The 26,602-nt window shown below is 43.7% G+C and overlaps 1 protein-coding gene, 2 long non-coding RNA genes and 1 pseudogene across 6 annotated transcripts; all 4 read right to left on the bottom strand.

The window, feature by feature from the left end:
• Nucleotides 1-560: 560 nt before the first annotated feature.
• LOC103646005 (MYB pseudogene) lies at nucleotides 561-2,219 on the bottom strand (annotated as a pseudogene). The gene is made up of 2 exons (NR_163861.1): nucleotides 1,821-2,219; nucleotides 561-1,597 (listed from the first exon to the last, which is right to left on the bottom strand). The product of NR_163861.1 is annotated as an MYB pseudogene (transcript).
• A 2,271-nt stretch (nucleotides 2,220-4,490) lies between these two features.
• Nucleotides 4,491-8,729, bottom strand: LOC100193724 (tyrosine kinase family protein). Of its 3 annotated transcripts, none has more exons than XM_020547412.2 (6): nucleotides 7,940-8,723; nucleotides 6,446-6,762; nucleotides 6,236-6,367; nucleotides 5,379-5,512; nucleotides 5,143-5,266; nucleotides 4,491-4,783 (listed from the first exon to the last, which is right to left on the bottom strand). In XM_020547412.2, the coding sequence occupies exons 2-6, from the start codon at nucleotides 6,450-6,452 to the stop codon at nucleotides 4,707-4,709; spliced, it is 474 nt and encodes a 157-aa protein (XP_020403001.1). In that variant the 5' UTR covers nucleotides 6,453-6,762; nucleotides 7,940-8,723; the 3' UTR covers nucleotides 4,491-4,706. The 3 variants fall into 3 exon arrangements, with proteins under 3 accessions (XP_020403001.1, XP_020403002.1, NP_001132284.1); XM_020547413.1 differs by having other exon boundaries at nucleotides 4,498-4,783; nucleotides 6,236-6,364; nucleotides 6,446-6,759; nucleotides 7,940-8,035; NM_001138812.1 differs by having other exon boundaries at nucleotides 4,503-4,783; nucleotides 6,446-6,759; nucleotides 7,940-8,729.
• A 474-nt stretch (nucleotides 8,730-9,203) lies between these two features.
• On the bottom strand, nucleotides 9,204-9,783 carry LOC118476283 (uncharacterized). Its single transcript, XR_004856137.1, has 2 exons — nucleotides 9,634-9,783; nucleotides 9,204-9,537 (listed from the first exon to the last, which is right to left on the bottom strand). It is a non-coding gene; the product is annotated as an uncharacterized lncRNA (long non-coding RNA).
• Nucleotides 9,784-9,844: 61 nt separating this feature from the next.
• On the bottom strand, nucleotides 9,845-12,455 carry LOC118476284 (uncharacterized). The gene is made up of 3 exons (XR_004856138.1): nucleotides 11,548-12,455; nucleotides 10,518-10,670; nucleotides 9,845-10,078 (listed from the first exon to the last, which is right to left on the bottom strand). It is a non-coding gene; the product is annotated as an uncharacterized lncRNA (long non-coding RNA).
• Nucleotides 12,456-26,602: the final 14,147 nt, after the last annotated feature.

Below are 26,602 nucleotides of genomic sequence, written 5' to 3'. Positions count from 1 at the left end.
GGATAACTGCACACGCATTTAGTTTCACGCTAGCCGTGAATCTGGCTTTGTTGGTTCATCTGTTATCCGTTTTATTGTCATGGCAATACTTAATCACAGATCTCAATAACAATAACACGACTAGCTCACTTTTCGACCGATCGATCATTCACGCTAGATATTCAGAGAACAACTTTTTGTTCAGTTGAACTCCCGCTAATTCCTTCCTGGAAATGCTGTAATACTGATCGAGAAAGAAAGCGCTAATGGACCGGGTATACGACGAGGTGTCTAGCTAGTTGGAGCTACAAGCGAACCAAAAGGTCAAGCGAGTTCGCATCAGATCGATCTCACATACCCTCTTGGACAGTCAATAATATATGGCTTCTAACCTCGGGCAACCCTTCTACTGCCCCACCTGCTCACGAGCAAGTGGCCGGTAGCCCCGTTTTCTTGCTGCTATTGTATGGGGGATCATCATTCGTCATGGGTGAGGTCATGGCTTTATATATGTGTCGTACGCTCTCAAGTTGTAATCGATGCCGTTATATGCTCGGTAATACATAGTACTTCTGCGGTCTGTGGGCTTATTACAATATCTCGGACAGCTATACTATCTCATTCACTACTCATCTTTTTATTTCAAACTTCACTCTGTAAACAATGTAATCTATAACACAAATCCCATATACCGATCTACTACATACAGCTAACTTCCTACTCTAACTAAAACAAGTTCCCACGAGATATCTGTGAGAAACTCGATCGGACCATGGATAATACACATACGGAGCTAATTAATTTAATCAAAATATCAAGATAATCACACGATTTTGTACAAGCAGACATGCACCACCGAATACCGATCCATCCGTCTCCACACGCATATATGTGGAAATTTCATAGCGGCAACCTGCTGCTCTCTAGCAGCATGTCCTTCCAGAAATCATCTTGGTCGTCCTCCTCGAGGGAGCACGTCCTCGCCTTCGTCTGCACCTGCATCTCGATGGGCCCCGACAGAAGCTCGGCGAAACCCTGCACCGGCCACCCCTCAGCTGCGGCTGCCACTTCCTGCGGATAAGCGGCAGACACCAATGCAGCAGCCAGCGGCTCCGCGTACGCGCAGCCGACCACCGGAGCCGAAGCGTCGTCGTGCTGCTGATCTGCAAAGCTCGCGATGTTGCTGCTGAGATGGTGATCAGGTGAACCGTAGTAGTTCGCGTGAGACGCGGCGGGGAGGTTCGTCTGGTCCTGTAAGCTCGGGACGACGCTACTACGACTCGCGTTATTAATAAGGATGGCGTTATCTGCGGCCGCGTTGAGGATGTCAGGCATGATGAGACCACCGGCAGCAGCGCTTCTTCCTCCGTCGTTATTGACGGCCTGCAGCAGAAGCTGCAGCGCCTGCACCTGCATCAGAGCGCTGTGGAGGCCTCCCAGGCTCGCCGCCGCCGAGAGGATCGCCATAGGGGAGGCGATAATGTCTTCCGGGGGCAGACGTTGGTGCGTGACGGGGTCGATGCCCATGCGCACCAGCTTCTTTCTGATGTGTGTATTCCAGTAGTTCTTGATCTCGTTGTCCGTCCGCCCGTCCAGGTGCGTCGCGATCGTCGACCACCTAACGCAGGACAAACGACAGCGTAGGTACGTAAGATCGAGCCCGTGTCAGCATGCAATTATAACTCCTAATAAGACTGGATCATTGAATCTGCAGTGGAGGAAGATGTGCACGCGCACGCCAAGCTAGCCAACTGCTGCAAAAAGCAGTGGCCGGCTGGCCGGCGGCTATGCGTGCATGGTGTCATGTGGTGACGGTGACCACCACACACCGGCCGGTATACCTGTTGCCGAGCTGGGCGTGGAGGTGGATGATGAGGCTCTCCTCGTCGGCGGTAAAGTTGCCGCGCTTGATGTCGGGGCGGAGGTAGTTGGTCCACCGTACCGGAGGCGGCAGCTCTTCCCGCAGCGGTTCAGCCCGGCGGCCTTGGGCAGGTCGCGCCAGCTGCTGACGTGCCCGCCGTGCCTTTTGATGTGCTCCACCAGGGTGCGGTCCTCCTCCTCCGTCCATGGGCCCTTCTTCACGCCGGCGTCGTGGCAGCAGCACGGGGACCTCCCCATCTGCGGTCTGCAGCTCTAGCTCTATCGGTCGTAGTACGGAACACGCGCTTAGCTTGCAAGTTAGTTTGGATGTCCGGCCTAGTGCAGTAGTAGTGTGGTCTGTGGTGCAGGCAGGGATATATGCATGCGGTCCTGTCCCGGAGAATGAAGGTACCGGGGTGTATTTATAGGGAGGGGTTAGCTTGCAATGGATGTTTCGTGCATGGCAACATTATATTGAAAAAAAAGTTTGAGGAGGTTGTGAAAGAAACTATCTTTATTTACCCGTCGTTCTTTATTTCAATCCTTCAATCTAAGGTCCACCTTATCTTGCAACGTAATTGAAGCCGTCATGTTTTTTCAGGTGACGTGCTAGATGGAAAAAATGAAACATCCCACAATGTGATTTTGTGAAGACCTTGCTATCTTGCACTGATTAATTAGAGAGTCTATGAAACATTTATGACACCATCGTTTTAATTAAATCCATGCATGTGAATTGGACGGGATTGAATGAGTTCAAATCTCTAGCAAGTTAAAATTGTTTCTAATTTCTTATAATTTTATTTAATGCGTATGGAATTAGAATAACAAAACAAGTCCTTGTATGATGGGGAGAGTCCCTAGATGAAAATAAAAAAATATGGCATGTGTGTAGATAAAGCTATATATAGTCCACGATGAAAAGAAAAAACAAGAAATATTTCTCTTCTAAATAATATTGTATAAAAGTAGTTGCCCACCTTATGGTGCAGTCCAATCTTAGGTGTCAGATCGACATCAGATGGCTAAGATCGAGCCACATACGACACCTGAGCCTACCCCTCTTCATTTCGGTAGACGGACAAGAGTCTCATTTAATACACACAATTATATTTGATATTCATAAAAATGAATTTAATATCAGAGTGAACATATGATCTATATATCAGATATTAAATTGATAAGAACAAACATTATACATTAGTTTAGCTAAAAGTCCAATAAAGGTATAACTTAAAAAGAAACCTGACTTTTTTTCATAGATCACTTATGCTGTTTTACATAGTGGGGTGGTATACTATGTAGAAGTGGTGAATGTGGCTTCCTATTATATGAGGATTGTGTGGTTTCTCAAGGTTCATTTGTTATAGACGAGAAGTGAAAAGAAGGAACAAACCTACGCGCTTCGTGTACGTAATGCACGATGTACAAAAATGTTAATTTAATATAGTATATAGTAGAGAATAAAGAAACAATATTGATGCGCACGGTAGTATCATCAGGTGTCAAATGTGCATGTAAGCGGCATTAGCAGCCCCAAAACCAAGGAAGCGAACCTTCCGAGTGCTAGTTGGTTCGGCGATGTCGACTATCGGGTAGAAATAATGGATGGCCGTTGGCCGCAACACACAATACTAGTGTGTTTTCGAATTGCATTGTTGATTTGACACTTTGACCTCTCGACGCAATGAGTACATATAAAAAGTTCCATATGCAGTCACGGGCTCACGGCCCTGACGTGTATATACACATCTGCACTAGTACTAAAATCCACGGAAAATGTGGCGTCCTCCGTAACTAACCCAATGCGCAGGTTGGGCTTGAGGTTCCAGGAAATGATTCGGTCGTGAATCCGGTGATGAATCCACTGAATATAGATGGAAAATCGGCGCGCGCCGAGAGATTGTTGCCGAGTCACAGTTTTTTTTTTGTCAAAAAAAAGAGAGTCGTTATCCCTGGCGCGCCAAAAAAACATTGGGGAGCAAGCTATAGCTTGACTGATGTCTTTCGTGTTCCGAGTGTTATATATATATATATATACTAGGTGAGTGCCCATGCGTTGCAACGGGAACATATAATACCACAATAACTTATATACAAATGTGTGTTATATTATTATGAAAAAAGATTTCATAATTTATTTATGGTTATAGGCATACATAAATTTTGTTATTTTAATCTAACTGTTTCACCACTACATTACAACCAATCAGTATTATACAACCTTCTAATTATAAATATTCTAGATAAGTTTATGGAGTGAACTTTGAAACAAGTTCTTTTAGGTCACATGTAGAAGCCTGGTTGACCATAATCTCAACCATCTTGCGGTTAATCGGATTGGTAGAGTTTGAATCTGTCTTCGAACTTTGTTCATGTAAAGTAAAATACAATATTCATCCGTCACTATTGTAATCTGCTACTCGCACTATCCAATTATAAACTACTCATATAAAATATATTGTAAAATCAAATATTTTAAAGGCCATACAACTCACGAGCAACCAATTTGATGAATATAGTTAGAGTTGTTCTAAATAGATCGTCAATAGTACTCATTATTCTTTGAGTTTGAAAGGGTTCAACGATGAGGGAGATGTTAAAACATGCCCCAAAAAAAGGGGAGTGTTAGAATGAGAGAAATGTTGAGATACTTGATAGTTAAAAAATTCAGATTTGGCAGCCTAAATAGTTCAAATATCAGCATGTCACTTAGTGCAACAAATCCTTACACAAGTTTCTAGCTCAAAAGGCTTAAGGCTGAGAAATTAGTAGATACAGTTTGCTAACCCAAAATGACATATAATAGTTACAATTGAATCGACACACTATGCCCCAAATTTGATGGGAGTTTCAGTTGAGAGGGATTAACTTCCTCTTGATAAACCAAGACGCTGGTCATCTCCATTGTTGCCCATAGGGCTTGGTCCCAAAAAAAACGCATCTAAAAAACATATGAAAAGTGTCAGAAAGCGTTACAGAGTTAAATGTTAAGAAATGTTAAAACGTGTCCCAAAGAAGTGGAGCAGAAGATTCATTATATAAGTCTACAACCTTACAGCCTTTACTGCATGTAAAAACGAAAAACACAGTTTCACTTGAAAGAAGAACATTTGTAATGGCACCCTAGTTTTATGTCTTCGGACAAAAATGTTAAGCCAATTTACTATCCAATATGGAGTGAACACAAGAATAACTACAAGCTCAGAAAAACAGTGTAAAGAACCAACATGCAACAGATAAGCAAGCTATAGAATTTCTGCTACAGGTAGCTACTGAAGTCCTTCAGTTTATCCCTGATACCTGTCATTACATACTCTGGTGCAGCATAACCATAGGTGCCAACAACCCGAGTATATACATGAGTTTTATCACCCTGAGGACCAGCTTTTGCTAAACTGAAATCGGATAGTTTTGCGTTGTACTCCTACAGAAGTAAAATCACCACATGTTAAAAAAAAGAAGTAAAATCACCACAATTAACAAGGTAGCGTGCATTGTCTAAGCACAATATGAAACAGATTGAACAGATAAAGTACCACATCAAGAAGAACATTCGATGTCTTAAAATCCCTGTAAATAACAGGTTTGGGACCTCCATGGAGGAAGGCTACTCCTTTCGCGGCACCTAGAACAATCTTCATCCTGTTGGACCAAGGTAGGGGAAGAGCCCCTTCAAGATTAAACAAAGTAAGATGACAGGATCATAAGAACGAGCAGATAGAAAGATTATGGTTGACAAGATTAGGCACATAAAAATAAAATCAACTTTTGTGAAAAGCTGGCAATGTCCCTACCCCCTTCAAAATAATAAGGGAAATTTGGATCCATACCATTAAAAGATCATCATTTTAGATCCATACCATTACTATCTCACTTACATGTGGGTCCACATGAGTCAATGACATATGGGGTCCATGGTATATATCTAAAGTTTGGATCTTTTAATGGTATAAATCCAATTGTTCCAAATAATAATGGTTACATGGGTATGACCTAATACCAATATAAAAGTTAGCAATAGAATGAACACCACCATTGGTAGTAGGCATGCATCCTTGCTCACTACAGTACTATTGCAACTTTTTTGTGTGTGCGAAATGCATCTAGTATTTAACTAAGAAGATCTGAACAGGTGTAACTGGCACAAATCAAACTTAATAAGGGCAGGCTAAAATGTTCATGTCTACATTACCATAATCAAATCAAGTTAGAATGTACTTATCTCTGATGTCACAGAGGATAGAGAACAAAAAAAATCCAAGGTTGCTCGGAAAAATGAAAGAAGACTTAGTGAAGAAAAAAACTGGTTAGGCCTAAGTGGGGAAACAAATTAGTAATAAAGGCACTAAATCTACTTAACTTAAAGCATTAACTCTGTTAGGTGATTGCTTACTTCTGAAAAGATGATTTTCAAGACTTCCCCGTGCCATGAATTCATATACAAGTAACCTTTGATCATCCTCAATACAATATCCAATCAACTTAACAAGGTGTTTATGATGCAACTGTCCCAGAAAGTCAACTTCTGCATGGAAATATGATTATTTTTAAAACAATACCTACAACACTCCATTCAAAAATAAAAATGACATACAATACTTACCACCCATTCTCTATGACCTTGAAGCGCATCTGGCTTCAAACTTTTTACTGCCACAGTAACCCCTGTGCCAGGTTTTGCAGGAGCAGTGCTGTTTGGCTCAATCCACCCATTGAATACATAACCGAACCCACCCTCCCCAAGAATATTGCCTGGCCTGAAGTTAAGCGTGGCAGATTTCAACTCTTGAAAAGTAAACTGAAGTAGCTTAGGTGTTCTCTTTTCAATTGATGCATCAACACCATTTTCACCATCACGTTTTGTCTGAAAATGATCACCAAGCTCCCGAATGCTAGCATTCAGATATCTTGTCTCTACTGCTACAGAGAAAATAAAGTTCCTTGAGAACATCACACAGAAAATAGAAATTTTACCTACAACAAGTACTAAGATAAGATAGAATATATTTAGTGAAGCCAAAACTATTAGGCTCCAACATATCCAAAATGTTTAGATAAAGTTGATATGCACTGATCCAAAGTATTATGTACTTGGCATAGTCATTCCCAGCTTTTAATACAGGATCAAACCTATCCAGTTGACTTGAAGTATCATGATTATGTTTTATTGTGCTATCCAGGTTAATCATTTGTGGAGGTGTCACTTTCAGGCAATATGATAACATAACAGCAGCAAGCAACACCGTCAAATGTAGTTGGCTCCTGGAACCAATGAACCATAGACTTTCTTAGAGCTTTTACCATGTCAGCTTCAGTTGTTTCCGTATGATTTGAAAACTCAGTTAGCAACTGAAATGCGCTACAATATATAACAAAAAGCTATTTGGATTGAAAGATAAGGAGCACAGACTATTGGCAGTCCGGAAGGAGAATTTCTTACAAATCAGATTAGAATACGACTTTTACTTCTTATCGATGAGCATGTAAATAGTTTGGCATGAATTCGTAAATAATAGTGCAAGTTGTTTACAGAATTGACACCAAGTAATCTAGCAAAGGAGAAAAAGACAAGGTTAAATGCATCATCTAATGTTGTATTAGTTCAATCTAATCAGCCAAACCACCAAGAATGACTTTTGGCTTGTTGAAAAGTTGAGCGACTAACAGCCAACTCACATCTAAGTAGAGTTTCAGTTCAACGGCTGAAGTGTAAGAAAATAAGGTTCAACCGCTGGAGATTGACCCTTAATTTACCTCATAACCATTGCATGCCAGTCTAAAATTGCTCTTTAGCTACGATCAAATTCATGATAAACTCCAATGAATACAATCAAAGAATGCTGGGAACAGAACATAAGTACGTGTCAAAGAAGGAAAGAAGAGTTTCCTATTCACATATATGATCATCACACTAAATCATCAATCATATATCACAGAAGATGCTAATCGTCAAACCAACTCTTTTGCCACTAACGAACAAGCAGGAAGGATAAAATCTTTCTAAGACCAAACAAACGATCACCATCCACCAACCCAACTGACTGAAAGCAGACTTATATTGGGGGAAAAGCAGAAGAAAATAACAAGAATCCACCACCTGCATCATGAACGTAGCTGCCCTTGGTCGAGCCGCTGCCGTCACCGTCGGCCGGAAGCACGCCCCGCGAGGCCACGCGCGACAGCGGCTTCTTAGGATTCTTGACCTCCCTCCTGGGAGCGCTCCTCGGCGGTGTCGAAGATGCCGCCAGGCTTGCCGTTGGACTGCAGCGCCAGATCGAGCACCCATTGAATCAGGTTAGTTGGGGGTCGAGGCCACATACCCAAGACGAGCAGCCAGCTGCCGGGTGCTGCATCGGCGCCTGAGAAGTTGCGTCGACGACCGACGACCGCGACACTGCGTGGCTGGCTGCTGGCCGGATCCGGATGCGCAACGCCGGCGCCACGCTGCGCGTGTCACTGAGGTCCGAGTCCGACGAAGTGGCGGCTGCTAGGTTTTACCGGAACCGGAGTATCGAGCGGCGAGCAGAGATACAACCATGTCACGGGTTCGCGCCTTCATCGGAATCCGCAGACGGTAGGGTTGGGAGGTCTGCCATCCACGGCGCGGTACTGGGTGGCGGATCCACGGCGTGGTACAGACGACCTTCCATTGCGGCAATGGGATTCGAGGGTGGGGGATCCGCGCTGTTGAAGGAAGCCACGAGGATGGAAGGGAGCGCGGGATTCGTGGGTGGGGATCCACGAGGATGGAAGCGAGCGTTGGGGATCCGCGCCGTCAAAGCTCAAAATGGAAGGAGAGGGCGGCAGGATGAGGGCGGAGGATGGAAGGAGCGCGGGAGGGCGGCGGGATGCGGGGCGAGGTCCGGCCGCGGGCGGGATGCGGGCTGCGCGCGGCAGAACGTGCACCATGGGAGGTGTGGACGCCTACATTAGTCACATAATTAGTAGTAGAGACTAGGTACGTGCCCGTGCGTTGCCACGGAAGTAAAAAAATTGTGTAAAACAAAGATATGAAACGACAAACATCACTGTGATATGCAAAATTTAGAACAGAGATACGAAGCTCCCGGCTGGCGGGGCAGCGTCGGCGAGGTGGCACGAAGCTCAGCTGTAATCACTTGAAAACCTAAAATTTAATTCAAGTAAATGGAAAAAATACTTAATACTTAGTTTATCAGGTACAAATATACAGTAAGGTTAAATTACAGTGAATGTGAGAATTTATAATGCTCTAATTAGCCAAGCGGAATATAACTTGGCATACATAAAACTAAATTCCATAATTGCAAGTTTGTTTTCTCCCAAAAATATTAAAACCCGGAAAATGTGAAGACAACTTGACATACAAGAACAGACGTATAGAACAGAGCAACACTATATAACTTCATTTCATTTATAAAAATGGAAGCCATGGGCAAGTACTTTGATGTAAATCAAACTTTACAAGCAAATAATTATCTAACTCTAGGTAGTAGCAATATTCCACCAACATTGCTTACTCTAATAAAAAGAAAATTTGAGTAAAGAGCGATGAGGCCAACTCCAAGTATCTTGTTAGGCTGCATGTCACCTCTCAGCAGCATAACAAGAGCCCAGATCAATCTAGCAACAACGTACCCAAACCAGCAAGTGTATTAAACATAGGTCCCGCATAACATCCGGACATGGCAATCTGCATGCCGTCGCCTCCATTCACTGGTAAAGCAACATTTGACATCAAGTCACCCATTGAATCCCCCCATACTAACACTGTTAGCTTAAGTATTGAAAGATTAATTCTCAGTATCATACCCAAAGCAACCAAAAGTTCAACCAGTTCATTAGTGATGATGTAGAACAAGATGATGCTCATCACAACACCTTCCTCTCCAACTGTTGGTCTACCCTTCTCACCAAATCCATCTGCATTTGAAGTGAGGAAGTTTAACGAAGTGTCATAATTCAGAGAAATTAGACATGAAAGTTATAGAAAGGTCAGTCGAACTTTGAAATAGAATCTCACAATGTGGCTTTACTATAAGGAGCACCTTCTTTGCCTTTTCATGGTTTTGAGAGCTTTGGCCAGCACAGGACATAAGTACCCTAGCAATACAGTAGTTAGAAAACAACAAATGCATAAAAATCTTGGTATGTGCCATGAAACCAACTCAACATCAGCAGCACTGATCTTATCCGGTCTGCAAACATAATCTTCCAAATCAACCTCGTCACTCAAATCCATCTTAGCAGTATAGACCTAATTTGAAACAGCAGCCAACAAAATAGTTGAGAAAAAATGATCCCAGTGACAAATATGAATAATCAAGTGCCAACATATAAAGAAGAAAACGATTTAGTTTGCATTGACCACAAATCCTTGACATATCATATGACATTATCACAATTGAGCATGTGTGCAAAAAAGAGTTGGAAATTTGTATGCAATATGACATGGTTGAAAATTTTAATTAATTATCAAATAAAGAAATTTGAGCAGCTTAATAGTTATGTGCATGAGATGAAAAAGACCTTAATAGCAATACCTGAAGCAATCCATCAAAGTTTCATCATATGTGGATGCAATATATTATACAACACTTCAGTAAATTAATAAATATGCAAGTCATGCTACTTCACAAGAACCAAATATAATGCCTATCAATTAGTTCACAGTTTCACACAAAAAGGCAACTTACTTGGAACACAAGCCTCTTTTGCCGCCAATCAGGACAAGGGAACTCAACTTTCGTGTCAAGTCTACCTGGCCACAGCAAAGCAGGATCTAGAGTATCTGCCCTATTAGTTGCCATTACAACCTTCACATTCACTGTTTGATCAAATCCATCCATCTGCAATAAACACGGGCAAATTAATAAAAGAATCAAGAAGAGTACAACATCTAAGAATTTACAACCTAGCAATCTGCCAAAGTTAGCTTTCCAAGACCTCAGTTATTATTTTTATAATATTATAATTTCTACCTCTCATTAGAACATAAAAAAAAACTATGCATGTTGGGGTGAAGATATGTCCTTATGATTTCAATTCGAAAACAGAGCCTTTCCTTACACTTCCTGGTGTGAAAAAAGGTTTTCTTTGAAATACCGAGTTTTGTAACATAAAATAGGAAATCTATTATAATTTCTAGGAACACCACAAAAATCCAAAAGCCCCATTTACTTGATTAAGTAGCTCCTATTTAGTTGAAACAAAAAATTCACCAGATCGAGCTCATTTTGTACTACAAAGCATAGTACTTACAGGCAGGTTGGCTACAGCAGCAGCAACAACGCTGCATCAGCCAGCAATTCCAATCAGGCTGAATATAGGTGTCGACACAGATGTATGGAGCAGCAAATTGAAGACATAATGTACATGCACGCTTTTACTGAATAATTAGGCAGTATGACCAACAATATTCGGTAAATGCTTACGGTAGCAAAGATTAACAGAAGGCTTGCTAATTATAAATGCTTAGATATGAAATTATGGATACCATGAAGCCCTACACAAAAACAGAGATGTCTATTGATAAATTCAGAGCCAGCAGACCACAATCTAGATCCGTCAAAATGTGAGTTGGTAGCCCGCCCGCCTCTCGCACAAGCGAAACGAACAATATGTCGTGCACAACTCAAGCGAGCAAATGGAAGGGCAAGAGAAGAAGAAACAAAATGGGAAACGTAGAGCCATTCAGAAAGAAAAAAAAATAGCTAGAGGTAGTACCTGGAAGTAGCGGCCGCAGCAGAGCGCAACTCAGTGCTGCCTGGGCCTGCCGACGGTGAGGATGCCCCCATTGATCTCGGCAGCCATGGCGCCGTACCCACGCGATCCGTCGCTAACTGCTTTGGTTATTCATCTCCAACAATTAACAATTAACCGGACATGCTAATTAAGTGCTAGCAGCGGTAACAAGAAAGGCAGGCATGGATGAGATCCGCTATTACTGTGGCTCCATCAGTGCTGACAGCGGGGGGCTGTCTTACCGAGGTGGGTGTGGAGGGGAGGGGAGAGCACGACAAGCATGTACCAGCAGCCACTTCATGGTCTCGTCGTCGGACTTGTGGTCGAGCTCCCACGTGATCTAGAAGATCCACGCGACGCAGAGCGCGGGCATCCGGATCCGACGACCCCGACCGTCGACCATGGTGTGGCGGCATCCAGATCATGGGATGTAGGAGAGGGAAGCTTTGTGGGCGAGGCGGCTATCTCGTGAGGTCGGGGGGGGATGGGAGCAGGTGCATGCGTGGGGGATGCGAGGGGGCGGATGCGCCAAGGCCTTCCATCTATGCCTAACCGAGCAATTGGGTGGCGAGGATGGCGGGGCCGAGATTGCCGCGCGGGATGCCGAGATTGCACCGCGGGGGAGGGCGAGCTTGCCGCGGGGAGGGCGAGCGCCGAGATTGCCGCGTCGTGCAAGGCAGCCATGGATGGAAGCTGGCGCGGCCGGGGGACCGGGGCGCAACTGCAATGGATTGGTCGCGACAACCATGGATGGAAGCTTTGTGGGCGAGATTCGTGGCGGATTTGACAGACCTGCGAGATTCGCGGCCATGGATGCAAGCCCAGCGCGTGGAGAGAGGCAGAAAGGCAGAACCGTGCACCAATTTCTAATGTGGACGTCTACGTTAGGTACTTAAGTAGTAGTAGAGATATATATATATATATATATATATATATATATATATATATATATATATATATATATATATATATATATATATATATACGGCGGCACTAAAATGCATCTGGGTGCATTTTAGTTTGTGGATGCACAGACCCAAGACTTCCTGTCGCCCGTCGCCGCCTCGCGCACAGACCCAAGACTCCCTGCCCCCCGCCGCCGCCTTGCGCCTCCCTGTCCCGCGCCGCCGCGCGCCTCTCTGTCAGCGCGCCTCCCTGACCCGCCGACTCCTCCTTCCTCCGATCCTCTAACCCTAGATCCATGGTCCCACCGTCACTGCCGCACCTTGAATCACCTCGATGCTCAACCCCGCATTAGGTGTGATTGCAACTGCTGTATAATTCTACCCAAATATCTGTTAAAAAATGTAAACAAAATGATTGCAACTGCTGGTGTGTTATAATTGCAACTGCTGGTGTGTTGTAATTGCAACTGCTGGTGTAGTGTGGATGCAACTGCTGAGTTACTCTGATGTGATTGCAAGTACTGAATAACTCTGGAAAATTTGTTAAAAAAATATGATTGCAACTGCTGGTCTGGTGTAATTGCAACTGCTGGTCTGGTGTGATTGCAACTTCTATATAACTATTTCCAAAATCTGTTAAACAAATAATGATTGCAACTGCTGTCTGGTGTAATTGCAACTGCTGGTCTGGTGTGATTGCAACTTCTATGTAACTATATCCAAAAATCTGTTAAACAAACAATGATTGCAACTGCTGTCTGGTGTAATTGCAACTGCTGATCTGGTGTGATTGCAACTTCTATATAACTATGTCCAAAAATCTGTTAAACAAATAATGATTGCAACTGCTGTCTGGTGTAATTGCAACTGCTGGTCTGGTGTGATTGCAACCTCTATATAACTATGTACAAAAATCTGTTAAAACAAACAATGATTGCAACTGATGTCTGGTAATTGCAACTGCTGGTCTGGTGTGATTGCAACTTTATATAACTATGTCCAAAAAAATTGTTAAACAAAACAATGATTGCAACTGTTGTCTGGTATAATTGCAACTGCTGGTCTGGTGTGATTGCAACTTATGTAAAGAGGTTGAGCCGTTCGCGGAGGAGCCGTTCCCGGAGAAAGAGGGCGCGCGGGCGAGGAAGTGAAAAGGTTCTGTCAGGAGCGTGCGGGAGGGACAAAGACGTGCGGGAGGGACGAAGACGGTCTGGGTGGGGCGGTTGGCTCGGACCTGGCGCGTAGGTTCGGCCTGGGTGCATTCTCTATATTGAATGCACCCAGGTGTAATATATAAAAACAGTATATATATATATAGGAGCCCTGGGCTTTCAATAACTAAAGGAAGTCCAGGCCAGACAGTGCAATCCGGTCGAGCCAGATCAGGTCCAGACGTCTATAAAAGTTAGAGATCAGTTTTTCACGCCCCATCTCGATTCATTAGCGACGACGGTTACCCGATAGCGCGCGCGACGGTGGACCCTCGGCCGGTGGCCGCGGCTCCCCGACCTCGACATGCGATGGCGGCGGTTCCCAGGCCGGCGGCGGCGGCCCCCGATCCAGAGGGCGAGCGACGACAGTGCCCTTGTGCGGTGGCGGCGGTTCCGGCTCCATTACCTCGACGCGCGGTGGCGGAGGTTCCTCGATCCGGAGTAGTGGCGGCGGTTCCCCGATCCAGAGGGCGAGCGACAGCGGGGCCCTTGTGCGGGCAAGCGGCGGCGTCCCCGTAGCCCCCGAGGAGGCGACACTTCCAAGGCTGGCGAGCAAGCGACGCCCGTCGACGTGCGAGCGACGACGATGCATGAGGCGCGATGTTTGAGCGAGCGACGTCACGGAAGGCGCGAGATGCGCGCAGCGATGATCGCGCGTGACATCCTCCGATCCGGCGCAGTTTTCTTTTCGATTATTGTGTTTTATGCCTACCACATGTATTATTTACGCTAAAAACTGTACGATTTTATGCTTGAACACAGAGTTCGTATATCAGTTTACTGCATGCACATTGGAAAGGCAATTCCTTGATTTATGTTGTTCGTAATTTGCGCGCATGCAATGGAAACTCCCACGATTTTGCCATAATTTTTGGATCTGTATAAAAATATAAACCGCATGCATGCGGCTGCCATGTTTTTCGGATCCGTCATAAAAATAGGATCGTAATAACAACCTACTAAAGCTACCAACATTTAATTGACTCGGTATTTACACTTATAATTGGGAGATTTTATGCTCAAAACTTAAGGTTTTTACGCTCCACCCGTAGATGAGTCCACCAGTGAACAACATGCCAGATTTTTTATACAGCGTAACAAATTGCATAAATATCTGCATCATGTAGCATAATTTGTTTCAGTATACATCATAAACTAGTTCTAATGCGTTTAGCTGTATGGCTGTTGGAGGGATCCTATATTTATAACTACACGACGGTTGATCTTTAGCGACTCTTATTTGGGACCGACGGTTGGTCGCTAAAAGTTATGGACCGACGGTTGGTCGCTAAATGCGTTTATAGTGACGGTCTCTGGGTCGCTAAAAGTCTAGAAATTTAACGACTTATGGTCAGTCGCTATAGAGATAAGTGTGTGACTGATGGTGGGTCGCTATAGAGGTATGTGATTTTTGTGTTTCTTATTTACTCACCAAAGCCCATCTAAAGGCCTGCTAAACAAACAAACGAAACCCTATTCCACGCCGCAGCCGCCGTCACTACTCCCATGGCCACCCCCTCCCTCAGCCATGGCGGGTGCACTCCCTGTCTGCTTGCACTCGCCCTCAGCTCCCAGGCATGGAGCTCGCCCAAGCTCCGTCTCCCAGCGCTCTCCCTCACAGCCGCGCTCTCCTCCACCTGCAGCTCGCCCCCATCTCCTCCTCTCCCCATGGCGGCTCCCCCTGAATCCCTCCCTGTGCGCGCTCCCTCTCCCATGGCCGCCAGCAGCGCCAGCTGAGCTCGCCCTCCCTTGTCTTCGGTTCTCCCTTCCTGCGCCAGTCCCTCCCTCGTCCCTCTTCATGCCAGCGCTGCCCTCTGATGCTCGTCGAGTCGCTCCCTGGTGGTTGCTCGCGAGTTTCCCCCAACGCTGTCAACCGCGCAGAGCCTTCACCAGCCATGGCCGTCCTGGATCTCCATGGTCGAGCTCCCCCTGCAGGATCCCCTTCTATGGCGCCTGGTCTTCTTCCCTAGTCGCCGGTCGAGTTTCCTTGGCGGTCGGTTACTCCCAGCATCAGCCAGAGCTTGCTGTCATTCCCCAACAAACCTGTGGCCGTAGGTGAGAGATTTCAGAAGTCTGTTGGATGAAGAAAAGAGAAGTGAAATTTGTGCAGCGCCCGTCAGATGTTAGGTTTAATAGGTGAGCCGTTAATCGTCGTTGTTTTCGCAACATTTCATAGGATTTTGATGTGATGCTCTATGACGATGAGCTATGTTTTCTTGTGTGTAGTTGCTGGTATATTATTTTCCTATGGGGTAGTATAGTGTGCTTTGCTCAGTAATCCGGCACATGCGTTCTAGGTGTTTGATAAAATGCATGAACCGTATACTTGTTCTATTCTAAGCATATAATCATCGTTGTTCTCCCATTTGTTAGGTCGAGTTAAACACAATACTAATTATGCTTAAAAAACTCTCAACCAATGTTTGTCTTGAATTGGCGTATGCTTTGTTAAATAGTTAGTTTTGTGTGAGTCTTAATGTTTGGTTCAGATTTCATGATTTGTGGTGCGAGGTTAATGGTTTAACTGGATTGATACCTATTAAGTAATTGAAATGATTTATAAATAGTGTATATGTTTAAAAATAGTAAATGGTGTTCTTATAGTTTTGCATGATGTTGTAGTAGCCTAATGACACTTAGAATGGTCATGCGTTTAAAAAGGGTATGGAGTCTCGAATTAACTCGCTGTCACATGCTTGATTTCTTTATCAAATTATCTCTTCCGGGGTAAGTAATATATAGAACATGATCATGTGAAATTTGTGCCTTAACCATGATTGGTTATCACCTATCACTCATAAAAATACTAGTCCAAAACTGAATGTTTCCATAAAGTGTTAAAATAATATATATTATCTAATTAAAAGAAGAACTTGTGAATGATTAGAAGAGATTGAGTTCATGCATTTTTCTTGGAAAGCTTGATTTGTGTCGTGATGTCAATTAGAAGCTTTAGGATTAAGTATGAGGGTGCAGAACTGAGTACTGGTTAGGTTTTGTCATAATCTTGCATAGGGAATCTGATTGTCCCTGAGCTAAATTTTGCTGCACACATCCTCTCTGTTGTGGTAATAATTGAGTAAAGTAAACCATGTTTTCTGTAGACATGTTATATAAGAAAGTTGTAGATAACTTCTTTATCTTACTTGTGTAAAAATTTCATGACATAGGTTTACTAGTTTAGGAGTTATGATTTTTCCAAGTCCAGTTTCAGAATCTGTCCAGATTCTATACTGATTTCGAAAATTGCTTTGTTTGACTAAATTAAACTTAGAATCAGACCTTAGTAATTATAAAAGAATCAGACCTTGGATTCTATACTGATTTCGAAAATTTTACACTGGCGATTGCTACATATTTCAGTATACTTATCCTGGAGATGATAAGGAGGAATGTCTTATTGGAACCTGGTTTGGGAAAAAGAGTATTAAGGTAAAAGTGTTATCCAGAAATTCAATTTTGTTGTGATTTTTTGTGTTTCCGGTTGATGCACGTACCAATCTCTGACTTTCTAGACCATAATTGCCTAATTTTAGTTGTCATCTTTGAAGTTTGTAAATAAGATCTGAAAGATTTGAAGTACCAGATAACACCGATTTCATGTTCTTGGTGTGTGAACTAAAACCAAAAGGTTACCTATGCTGTTTGTGCATATTAATGAGATTCTGGATAACCTTATGCTTGTTGATTATGTAGTCTTCAATTATCTTGTTAAATCAACTTGAACAATAAAGGCTTTTTTAAAATTATTATCCAGGAGGATAGGCTAATAACAGTTTCACTTGCAAGCAAGATGGTTGAATCTGCTAAGTTTCAGGCTGTCCAGGTAACTTACTGATTTTATTTAATTAGAATTGTTAAACTGGATATAGACCCTTTTGTCTTCTCTAATTTATGCTTGTTTTCTAATCAGGCGCGCTTTTATGAGGGGAAAGAACCGATTCAGTTCTTTGTGATTATCAATCAGTGCGGGAGTGATGTCGTTGTGGTGCTTTTGAACCTATTATTAGAATGCATCAGTCAAACTCGTCTTCAGTCTAGTGGCGTTGTACTCCCATTTCAACAAACTGTAAATGATCTAGTTGTGATTGATATTATAATTGTGATGCTTTTGTGAATATATAATTGTGGTGCTTTTGTGTTTATGTGATGGATCTATGACTGTGGTATACTGATTAACTGTGTATGTCTTTATGATTTGTGTACAAAAATCTGTGATGTGTGGTGCTTAATTAAATATATATTATTATTAATAGCAACCGTAAAAAGAGCGACTTTCTGTTGGTTGCTAAATGTATAGTATGATGACTTACGGTTGGTTGCTAAATCTATAGTACAGCAACCCACGGTTGGTCGCTAAATATACAATATTAGCAATGGACGGTCGGTCGCTAAAAAGATGTCGGTCGCTAAAGCCTTTAGCGACAGCACTTACAGCGACCATCCTTATGGGTCGCTAAAAGTTTTTAGCGACCAACCGTAGGTCGCTGAAGGCCGTTTTAGCAACCAACCGTAGGTCGCTGTAAGTGAACCGTCGTGTAGTGAAAGGAAATAAAACATTAAATGCGATTTTTTGTTTCTATGCATGCAATTCATTTCCTTTCATTGCATATTCTTTCCATCATAAATTTGTGTGCATGCAGCTGATAGCAGATTTTTACGCAGTATACCGAATTGCATAATTATCTACATAGTGTAGCATATTTAGTATCAGTATATATCATAAAATGGTCATTACGAGTTTTAGTTGCATGTCTGTTGCAGCGATCCTAAATTTATGGAGGAAATAAAGCCTTTAAAATAGAAACCGCCACACATATCTTTCCTAAATTTATGCGCATGTCAGGGAACGTGTTTGACTCATGCATGCATTTTGCCATAATTTTTGGATCTGTATAAAAATAGAAACTGCATGCATGCGGCTGCCATATTTTTCGAATCCGCCATAAAAATAGGATCGTAATAACAACCTACCAGAGCTATCAACCTCTCACGTTGACCAGGTATTTACGCTTATAATTAAGAGATTTTATACTTAAAACTTAAGATTTTTACGCTCCAACCTGGAGATACGTCCACCAGTGAACAACATGCTAGATTTTTTACGCAGTGTACCGAATTGCATAAATACCTACACCGTGTAGTATAATTAGTATAAGTATAAATCATAAACTAGTTCTAATGTGTTTAGCTGCATGGTTGTTGGAGAGATATCATATTTATGAAGCAAATTAAACATTAAATACGATTTTTTGTTTCTCTGCATGCAATTTATTTCCTTTCATTGCACGTTATTTTCATCATAAATTCGTGTGCATGCAGCTAGTAACAGATTTTTATGCAGTATACCGAATTGCATAATTATCTACACAGTGTAGTATATTTAGTCTAAATATATATCATAAAATGGTCCTTACGTGTCTAGCTGCATGGCTGTTGCAGCGATCCTAAATTTATGGAGGAAATAAAGCATTTAAAAATAGAAACCGTCACATATTTTTTTCCTAAATTTACGCGCATGCATTGGATCATGTTTGACTCATGCATGCATTCTTTTTTTTTGCGCTAACAGACGTGGGGCAGGTGGCACATCCGACAGACTGGTTGGGCGCGCTGGGTTGAACCAGTTTGTAGGGGGTGGTCGGCCTGGGCTTCCTTTAACTATTGGAAGCCCAGAGCTCCCGTTATACCTACCCTATATATATATATGAAAGGGAATTAGGCTTACACCTAAGTCCTAAATAATTTTGGTGATTGAATTGCCCAACACAAATCTTTGGACTAACTAGTTTGCCCAAGTGTATAGATTGTACAGGTGTAAAAGGTTCACACTCAGCCAAATAAAAAGACCAAGTTTTGGATTCAATAAAGGAGCAAAGGGGCAACCGAAGGCACCCCTGGTCTGGCGCACCGGACTGTCCGGTGTGCCACCGGACAGTGAACAGTACCTGTCCGGTGCACCAGGGGACTCAGACTCCAACTCTTCACTCTCGGGAATTCTCGGAAGAAGGCGCGCTATAATTCACCGGACTGTCCGGTGTGCACCGGACATGTCCGGTGCTCCAAGGAAGCGCGGTCTCCGGAACTCGCCAGCCTCGGGTTCGCGTGGCAGCCGCTCCGCTATAATTCACCGGACTGTCCGGTGTGCACCGGACTGTCCGGTGTACCAGCGGAGCAACGGCTCTTTTCGGCGCCAACGGCTCCCTGCGGTGCATTTAATGCGCGCGCAGCGCGCGCAGACGTCAGACATGCCCATACCGGTGCACCGGACATCAAACAGTACATGTCCGGTGTGCACCGGACACCCAGGCGGGCCCACAAGTCAGAAGCTCCAACGGTCAGAATCCAACGGCAGTGATGACGTGGCAGGGGCACCGGACTGTCCGGTATGCACCGGACTGTCCGGTGCGCCATCGAGCAGACGCCTCCAGCCAACGGTCAAGTTTGGTTGTTGGGGCTATAAATACCCCAACCACCCCACCATTCATTGCATCCAAGTTTTTCACTTCTCAACTACTACAAGAGCTCTAGCATTCAATTCTAGACACACTAAAGAGATCAAATCCTCTCCAATTCCACACAAATCTCTAGTGACTAGTGAGAGTGATTTGCCGTGTTCATTTGAGCTCTTGCGCTTGGATTGCTTCTTTTCTTTCACACTTGTTCTTGAGATCACAACTCCATTGTAATCAAGGCAAGAGGCACCAATTGTGTGGTGGCCCTTGCGGGGAAGTTTTGTTCCCGGCTTTGATTTGAGAAGAGAAGCTCACTCGGTCCGAGGGACCGTTTGAGAGAGGGAAAGGTTGAAAGAGACCCGGCCTTTGTGGCCTCCTCAACGGGGAGTAGGTTTGAGAGAACCGAACCTCGGTAAAACAAATCCGCGTGTCTCACTTCATTATTTGCTTGCGATTTGTTTTCACGCCCTCTCTCGGACTCGATTATATTTCTAACGCTAACACGGCTTGTAGTTGTGTTTATATTTGTAAATTTCAGTTTCGCCCTATTCACCCCCCCTCTAGGCGACTATCAATTGGTATCAGAGCCCGGTGCTTCATTAAAGCCTAACCGCTCGAAGTGATGTCGGGAGATCACGCCAAGAAGGAGATGGAGACCGGCGAAAAGCCCACTACAAGCCACGGGAGCACTTCGTCGGAAGAGTCCCGCACCAAAAGGAGGGAGAAGAAGAAGAGCTCCTCCAACAAAGGGAAGGAGAAGAAATCTTCTTCTCACCACAAAGAGAAGAAGGAAAAATCTTCTTCCCACAAGCCGCATCGGAAAGGCGACAAGCACAAGAGGATGAGGAAGGTGGTCTACTACGAGACCAACACTTCATCAACATCGACCTCCGACTCCGATGCGCCCTCCGTCACTTCTAAGCGCCAAGAGCGCAAGAAGTATAGTAAGATCCCCCTACGTTACCCTCGCATTTCCAAACATACACCTTTACTTTCCGTCCCATTAGGCAAACCACCAACTTTTGATGGTGAAGATTACGCTAGGTGGAGCGATTTAATGCGATTTCATCTAACCTCGCTCCACAAAAGCATATGGGATGTTGTTGAGTTTGGCGCGCAGGTACCATCCGTAGGGGATGAGGACTATGATGAGGATGAGGTGGCCCAAATCGAGCACTTCAACTCTCAAGCAAAAACAATACTCCTCGCCTCTCTAAGTAGAGAGGAGTATAACAAAGTACAAGGGTTGAAGAGCGCCAAGGAGATTTGGGATTTACTCAAGACCGCGCATGAAGGTGATGAGCTCACCAAGATCACCAAGCGGGAAACGATTGAGGGGGAGCTCGGTCGGTTCCGTCTTCGCAAAGGGGAGGAGCCACAACACATGTACAATTGGCTCAAGACCTTGGTGAACCAAGCGCGCAACCTCGGGAGCGTAAAGTGGGATGACCACGAGGTGGTTAAGGTTATTCTAAGATCACTTATTTTCCTTAACCCTACTCAAGTTCAATTAATCCGTGGTAATCCTAGATATACCAAAATGACCCCCGAGGAAGTTATCGGGAATTTTGTGAGCTTTGAATGCATGATCGAAGGCTCGAGGAAGATCAACGAGCTTGATGATGCCACCACATCCGAAGCTCAACCCGTTGCATTCAAAGCAACGGAGGAGAAGAAGGAGGAGTCTACACCAAGTCGACAACCAATCGACGCCTCCAAGCTTGACAATGAGGAGATGGCGCTCGTCATCAAGAGCTTCCGCCAAATCCTCAAACAAAGGAGGGGGAAAGACTACAAGTCCCGCTCCAAGAAGGTTTGCTACAAGTGTGGTAAGCCCGGTCATTTTATTGCTAAATGTCCTATATCTAGTGACAGTGACCGAGGCGACGACAAGAAGGGGAGAAGAAAGGAGAAGAAGAGGTACTACAAGAAGAAGGGCGGCGATGCCCATGTTTGTCGGGAATGGGATTCCGACGAGAGCTCAAGCAACTCCTCCAACGACGAGGACGCCGCCAACATCGCCGTCACCAAGGGGCTTCTCTTTCCCAACGTCGGCCACAAGTGCCTCATGGCAAAGGACAGCAAAAAGAAGGTTAAATCTAAATCCTCCACTAAATATGAATCCTCTAGTGATGACAATGCTAGTGATGAGGAAGATAATTTGCGTTCCCTTTTTGCCAACCTTAACATAGCTCAAAAGGAAAAATTGAATGAATTGGTTAGTGCTATTCATGAAAAGGATGACCTTTTGGATTCCCAAGAGGACCTCCTTATTAAGGAAAACAAGAAACATGTTAAGGTTAAAAATGCTTATGCTCTAGAAATTGAAAAATGTGAAAAATTATCTAGTGAGCTAAGCACTTGCCGTGAGATGATTGACAACCTTAGGAATGAAAATGTTAGTTTAAATGCTAAGGTTGATTCACATGTTTGCAATGTTTCAACTTCAAATCCTAGAGATGATAATGTTGATTTACTTGCTAGGATTAATGAGTTGAATGCTTCCCTAGCTAGCCTTAAAATTGAAAATGAGAAATTGCTTGTTAAGGCTAAAGATCTTGATGTTTGCAATGCTACTATTTCCGACCTTAGAACTAAAAATGACATATTACAAGCTAAGGTTGTAGAATTAAAATCTTGCAAACCCTCTACATCTATTGTTGAGCATGTATCTATTTGTACTAGATGTAGAGATATTGATGTTAATGCTATTCATGATCACATGTCATTAATTAAACAACAAAATGATCACATAGCAAAATTAGATGCTAAAATTGCCGAGCATAACTTAGAAAATGAAAAATTTAAATTTGCTAGAAGTATGCTCTATAATGGGAGACGCCCTGGCATCAAGGATGGCATTGGCTTCCAAAGGGGAGACAATGTCAAACTTAATGCCCCTCCAAAGAACTTATCTAACTTTGTTAAGGGCAAGGCTCCCATGCCTCAGGATAACGAGGGTTACATTTTGTACCCTGCCGGCTATCCTGAGAGCAAAATTAGAAAGATTCATTCTAAAAAGTCTCACTCTGGCCCTAATCATGCTTATATGTATAAGGGTGAGACATCTAGTTCTAGGCAACCAACCCATGCTAAGTTGCCTAAGAAGAAAATTCCTAATGCATCAAATGATCATGCCATTTCATTTAAAACTTTTGATGCATCTTATGTGCTTACTAGCAAATCCGGCAAGGTAGTTGCCAAATTTGTTGGGGGCAAACATAAGGGTTCCAAGACTTGTGTTTGGGTACCCAAAGTTCTTGTGTCTAATGCCAAAGGACCCAAAACCGTTTGGGTACCTAAAGTCAAGAACTAAAATTGTTTTGTAGGTTTATGCATCCGGGGGCTCAAGTTGGATACTCGACAGCGGGTGCACAAACCATATGACTGGGGAGAAAAGAATGTTCTCCTCATATGAGAAAAACCAAGATCCCCAACGAGCTATCACATTCGGGGATGGAAATCAAGGTTTGGTCAAAGGACTTGGTAAAATTGCTATATCTCCTGACCATTCTATTTCCAATGTTTTTCTTGTTGATTCCTTAGATTACAACTTGCTTTCTGTTTCCCAATTATGTCAAATGGGCTACAACTGTCTATTCACTGATGTAGGTGTCACTGTCTTTAGAAGAAGTGATGATTCAATAGCATTTAAGGGAGTGTTAGAGGGCCAGCTATACTTGGTAGATTTTGATAGAGCTGAACTCGACACTTGCTTAATTGCTAAGACTAACATAGGTTGGCTCTGGCATCGCCGACTAGCCCATGTTGGGATGAAGAATCTTCATAAGCTTCTAAAGGGAGAGCACATTTTAGGATTAACAAATGTTCATTTTGAGAAAGACAGGATTTGTAGCGCATGCCAGGCGGGAAAGCAAGTTGGAGTCCATCATCCACACAAGAACATCATGACGACCGACAGGCCGCTTGAGCTACTCCACATGGATCTATTCGGCCCGATTGCTTACATAAGCATCGGCGGGAGTAAGTATTGTCTTGTAATAGTGGATGATTATTCTCGCTTCACTTGGGTATTCTTTTTGCAGGAAAAATCTCAAACCCAAGAGACCTTAAAAGGATTCTTGAGACGGGCTCAAAATGAGTTCGGCTTAAGGATCAAGAAAATTAGAAGCGACAACGGGACGGAGTTCAAGAACTCTCAAATTGAAGGCTTCCTTGAGGAGGAGGGCATCAAGCATGAGTTCTCTTCTCCCTACACACCTCAACAAAATGGTGTAGTGGAGAGGAAGAATCGAACTCTTTTGGACATGGCAAGAACCATGCTTGATGAGTACAAGACACCGGACCGGTTTTGGGGCGAAGCGGTCAACACCGCCTGCTACGCCATCAATCGGTTATATCTTCACCGAATCCTCAAGAAGACATCCTATGAACTCCTAACCGGTAAAAAGCCCAACATTTCATATTTTAGAGTTTTTGGTAGCAAATGCTTTATTCTTGTTAAAAGAGGTAGAAAATCTAAATTTGCTCCTAAAACTGTAGAAGGCTTTTTACTTGGTTATGACTCAAACACAAGGGCATATAGGGTCTTTAACAAGTCCACTGGACTAGTTGATGTCTCATGTGACGTTGTGTTTGATGAAACTAACGGCTCTCAAGTAGAGCAAGTTGATCTTGATGAGATAGGTAATGAAGAGGCTCCATGCATCGCGCTAAGGAACATGTCCATTGGGGATGTGTGTCCTAAGGAATCCGAAGAGCCTCCAAATGCACAAGATCAACCATCCTCCTCCATGCAAGCATCTCCACCAACTCAAAATGAGGATGAGGCTCAAGTTGATGAAGGGCAAAATCAAGAAGATGAGCCACCTCAAGATAATGGCAATAATCAAGGCGGAGATGAAAATAATCAAGAAAAGGAGGATGAGGAAGAACCAAGGCCGCCACACCCAAGAGTCCACCAAGCAATACAACGAGATCACCCCGTCGACACCATCCTCGGCGACATTCATAAGGGGGTAACCACTCGATCTCGTGTTGCACATTTTTGTGAACATTACTCTTTTGTTTCCTCTATTGAGCCACACAGGGTAGAGGAAGCACTTCAAGATTCGGATTGGGTGATGGCAATGCAAGAGGAGCTCAACAATTTCACAAGGAACGAGGTATGGCATTTAGTTCCACGTCCTAACCAAAATGTTGTAGGAACCAAATGGGTCTTCCGCAACAAGCAAGACGAGCATGGTGTGGTGACAAGGAACAAAGCTCGACTTGTGGCCAAAGGATACTCCCAAGTCGAAGGTTTGGATTTCGGTGAAACCTATGCACCCGTAGCTAGGCTTGAGTCAATTCGCATATTATTAGCCTATGCTACTTACCATGGCTTTAAGCTTTATCAAATGGACGTGAAAAGTGCCTTCCTAAATGGACCGATCAAGGAAGAGGTCTATGTTGAGCAACCTCCCGGCTTTGAAGACAGTGAGTACCCTAACCATGTTTATAGGCTCTCTAAGGCGCTTTATGGGCTCAAGCAAGCCCCAAGAGCATGGTATGAATGCCTAAGAGATTTCCTTATTGCTAATGACTTCAAAGTCGGCAAGGCCGATCCTACACTCTTTACTAAAACTCTTGAAAATGACTTGTTTGTATGCCAAATTTATGTTGATGATATTATATTTGGGTCTACTAACGAGTCTACATGTGAAGAGTTTAGTAGGATCATGACACAGAAATTCGAGATGTCGATGATGGGGGAGTTGAAGTATTTTCTAGGATTCCAAGTCAAGCAACTCCAAGAGGGCACCTTCATCAGCCAAACGAAGTACACTCAAGACATTCTAACCAAGTTTGGGATGAAGGATGCCAAACCCATCAAGACACCCATGGGAACCAATGGGCATCTCGACCTCGACACGGGAGGTAAGTCCGTGGATCAAAAGGTATACCGGTCGATGATTGGTTCATTACTTTATTTATGTGCATCTCGACCGGACATTATGCTTTCCGTTTGCATGTGTGCAAGATTCCAATCCGACCCTAAGGAATCCCACCTTACGGCCGTAAAACGAATCTTGAGATATTTGGCTTACACACCTAAGTTTGGGCTTTGGTACCCTCGGGGATCCACATTTGATTTGATTGGTTATTCGGATGCCGATTGGGCGGGGTGTAAAATCAATAGGAAGAGCACATCGGGGACTTGCCAGTTCTTGGGAAGATCCTTGGTGTCTTGGGCTTCAAAGAAGCAAAATTCGGTCGCTCTTTCCACCGCCGAAGCCGAGTACATTGCCGCAGGTCATTGTTGCGCGCAATTGCTTTGGATGAGGCAAACCCTGCGGGACTACGGTTACAAATTAACCAAAGTCCCTTTGCTATGTGATAATGAGAGTGCAATCAAAATGGCCGACAATCCCGTCGAGCATAGCCGCACTAAGCACATAGCCATTCGGTATCATTTTCTTAGGGATCACCAACAAAAGGGGGATATCGAGATTTCTTACATTAA

The sequence above is a fragment of the Zea mays genome, chromosome 2, assembly GCF_902167145.1.
Source record: "Zea mays cultivar B73 chromosome 2, Zm-B73-REFERENCE-NAM-5.0, whole genome shotgun sequence".
NCBI lineage: Eukaryota > Viridiplantae > Streptophyta > Magnoliopsida > Poales > Poaceae > Zea > Zea mays.
The sequence above is the reverse complement of the archived record's forward strand: the minus strand, read 5'-3'. Positions and strand labels throughout refer to the sequence as shown.

Excerpts from the sequence above, each read along its gene's own strand:
- LOC100193724 (NM_001138812.1), bottom strand. Across the intron at positions 5,513-6,235 it reads TGAAAATCATCTTTTCAGAA|GGGCTCTTCCCCTACCTTGG; the intron begins GTAAGCAATCAC and ends TTAATCTTGAAG. Across the intron at positions 5,267-5,378 it reads CGAATGTTCTTCTTGATGTG|GAGTACAACGCAAAACTATC; the intron begins GTACTTTATCTG and ends TTACTTCTGTAG.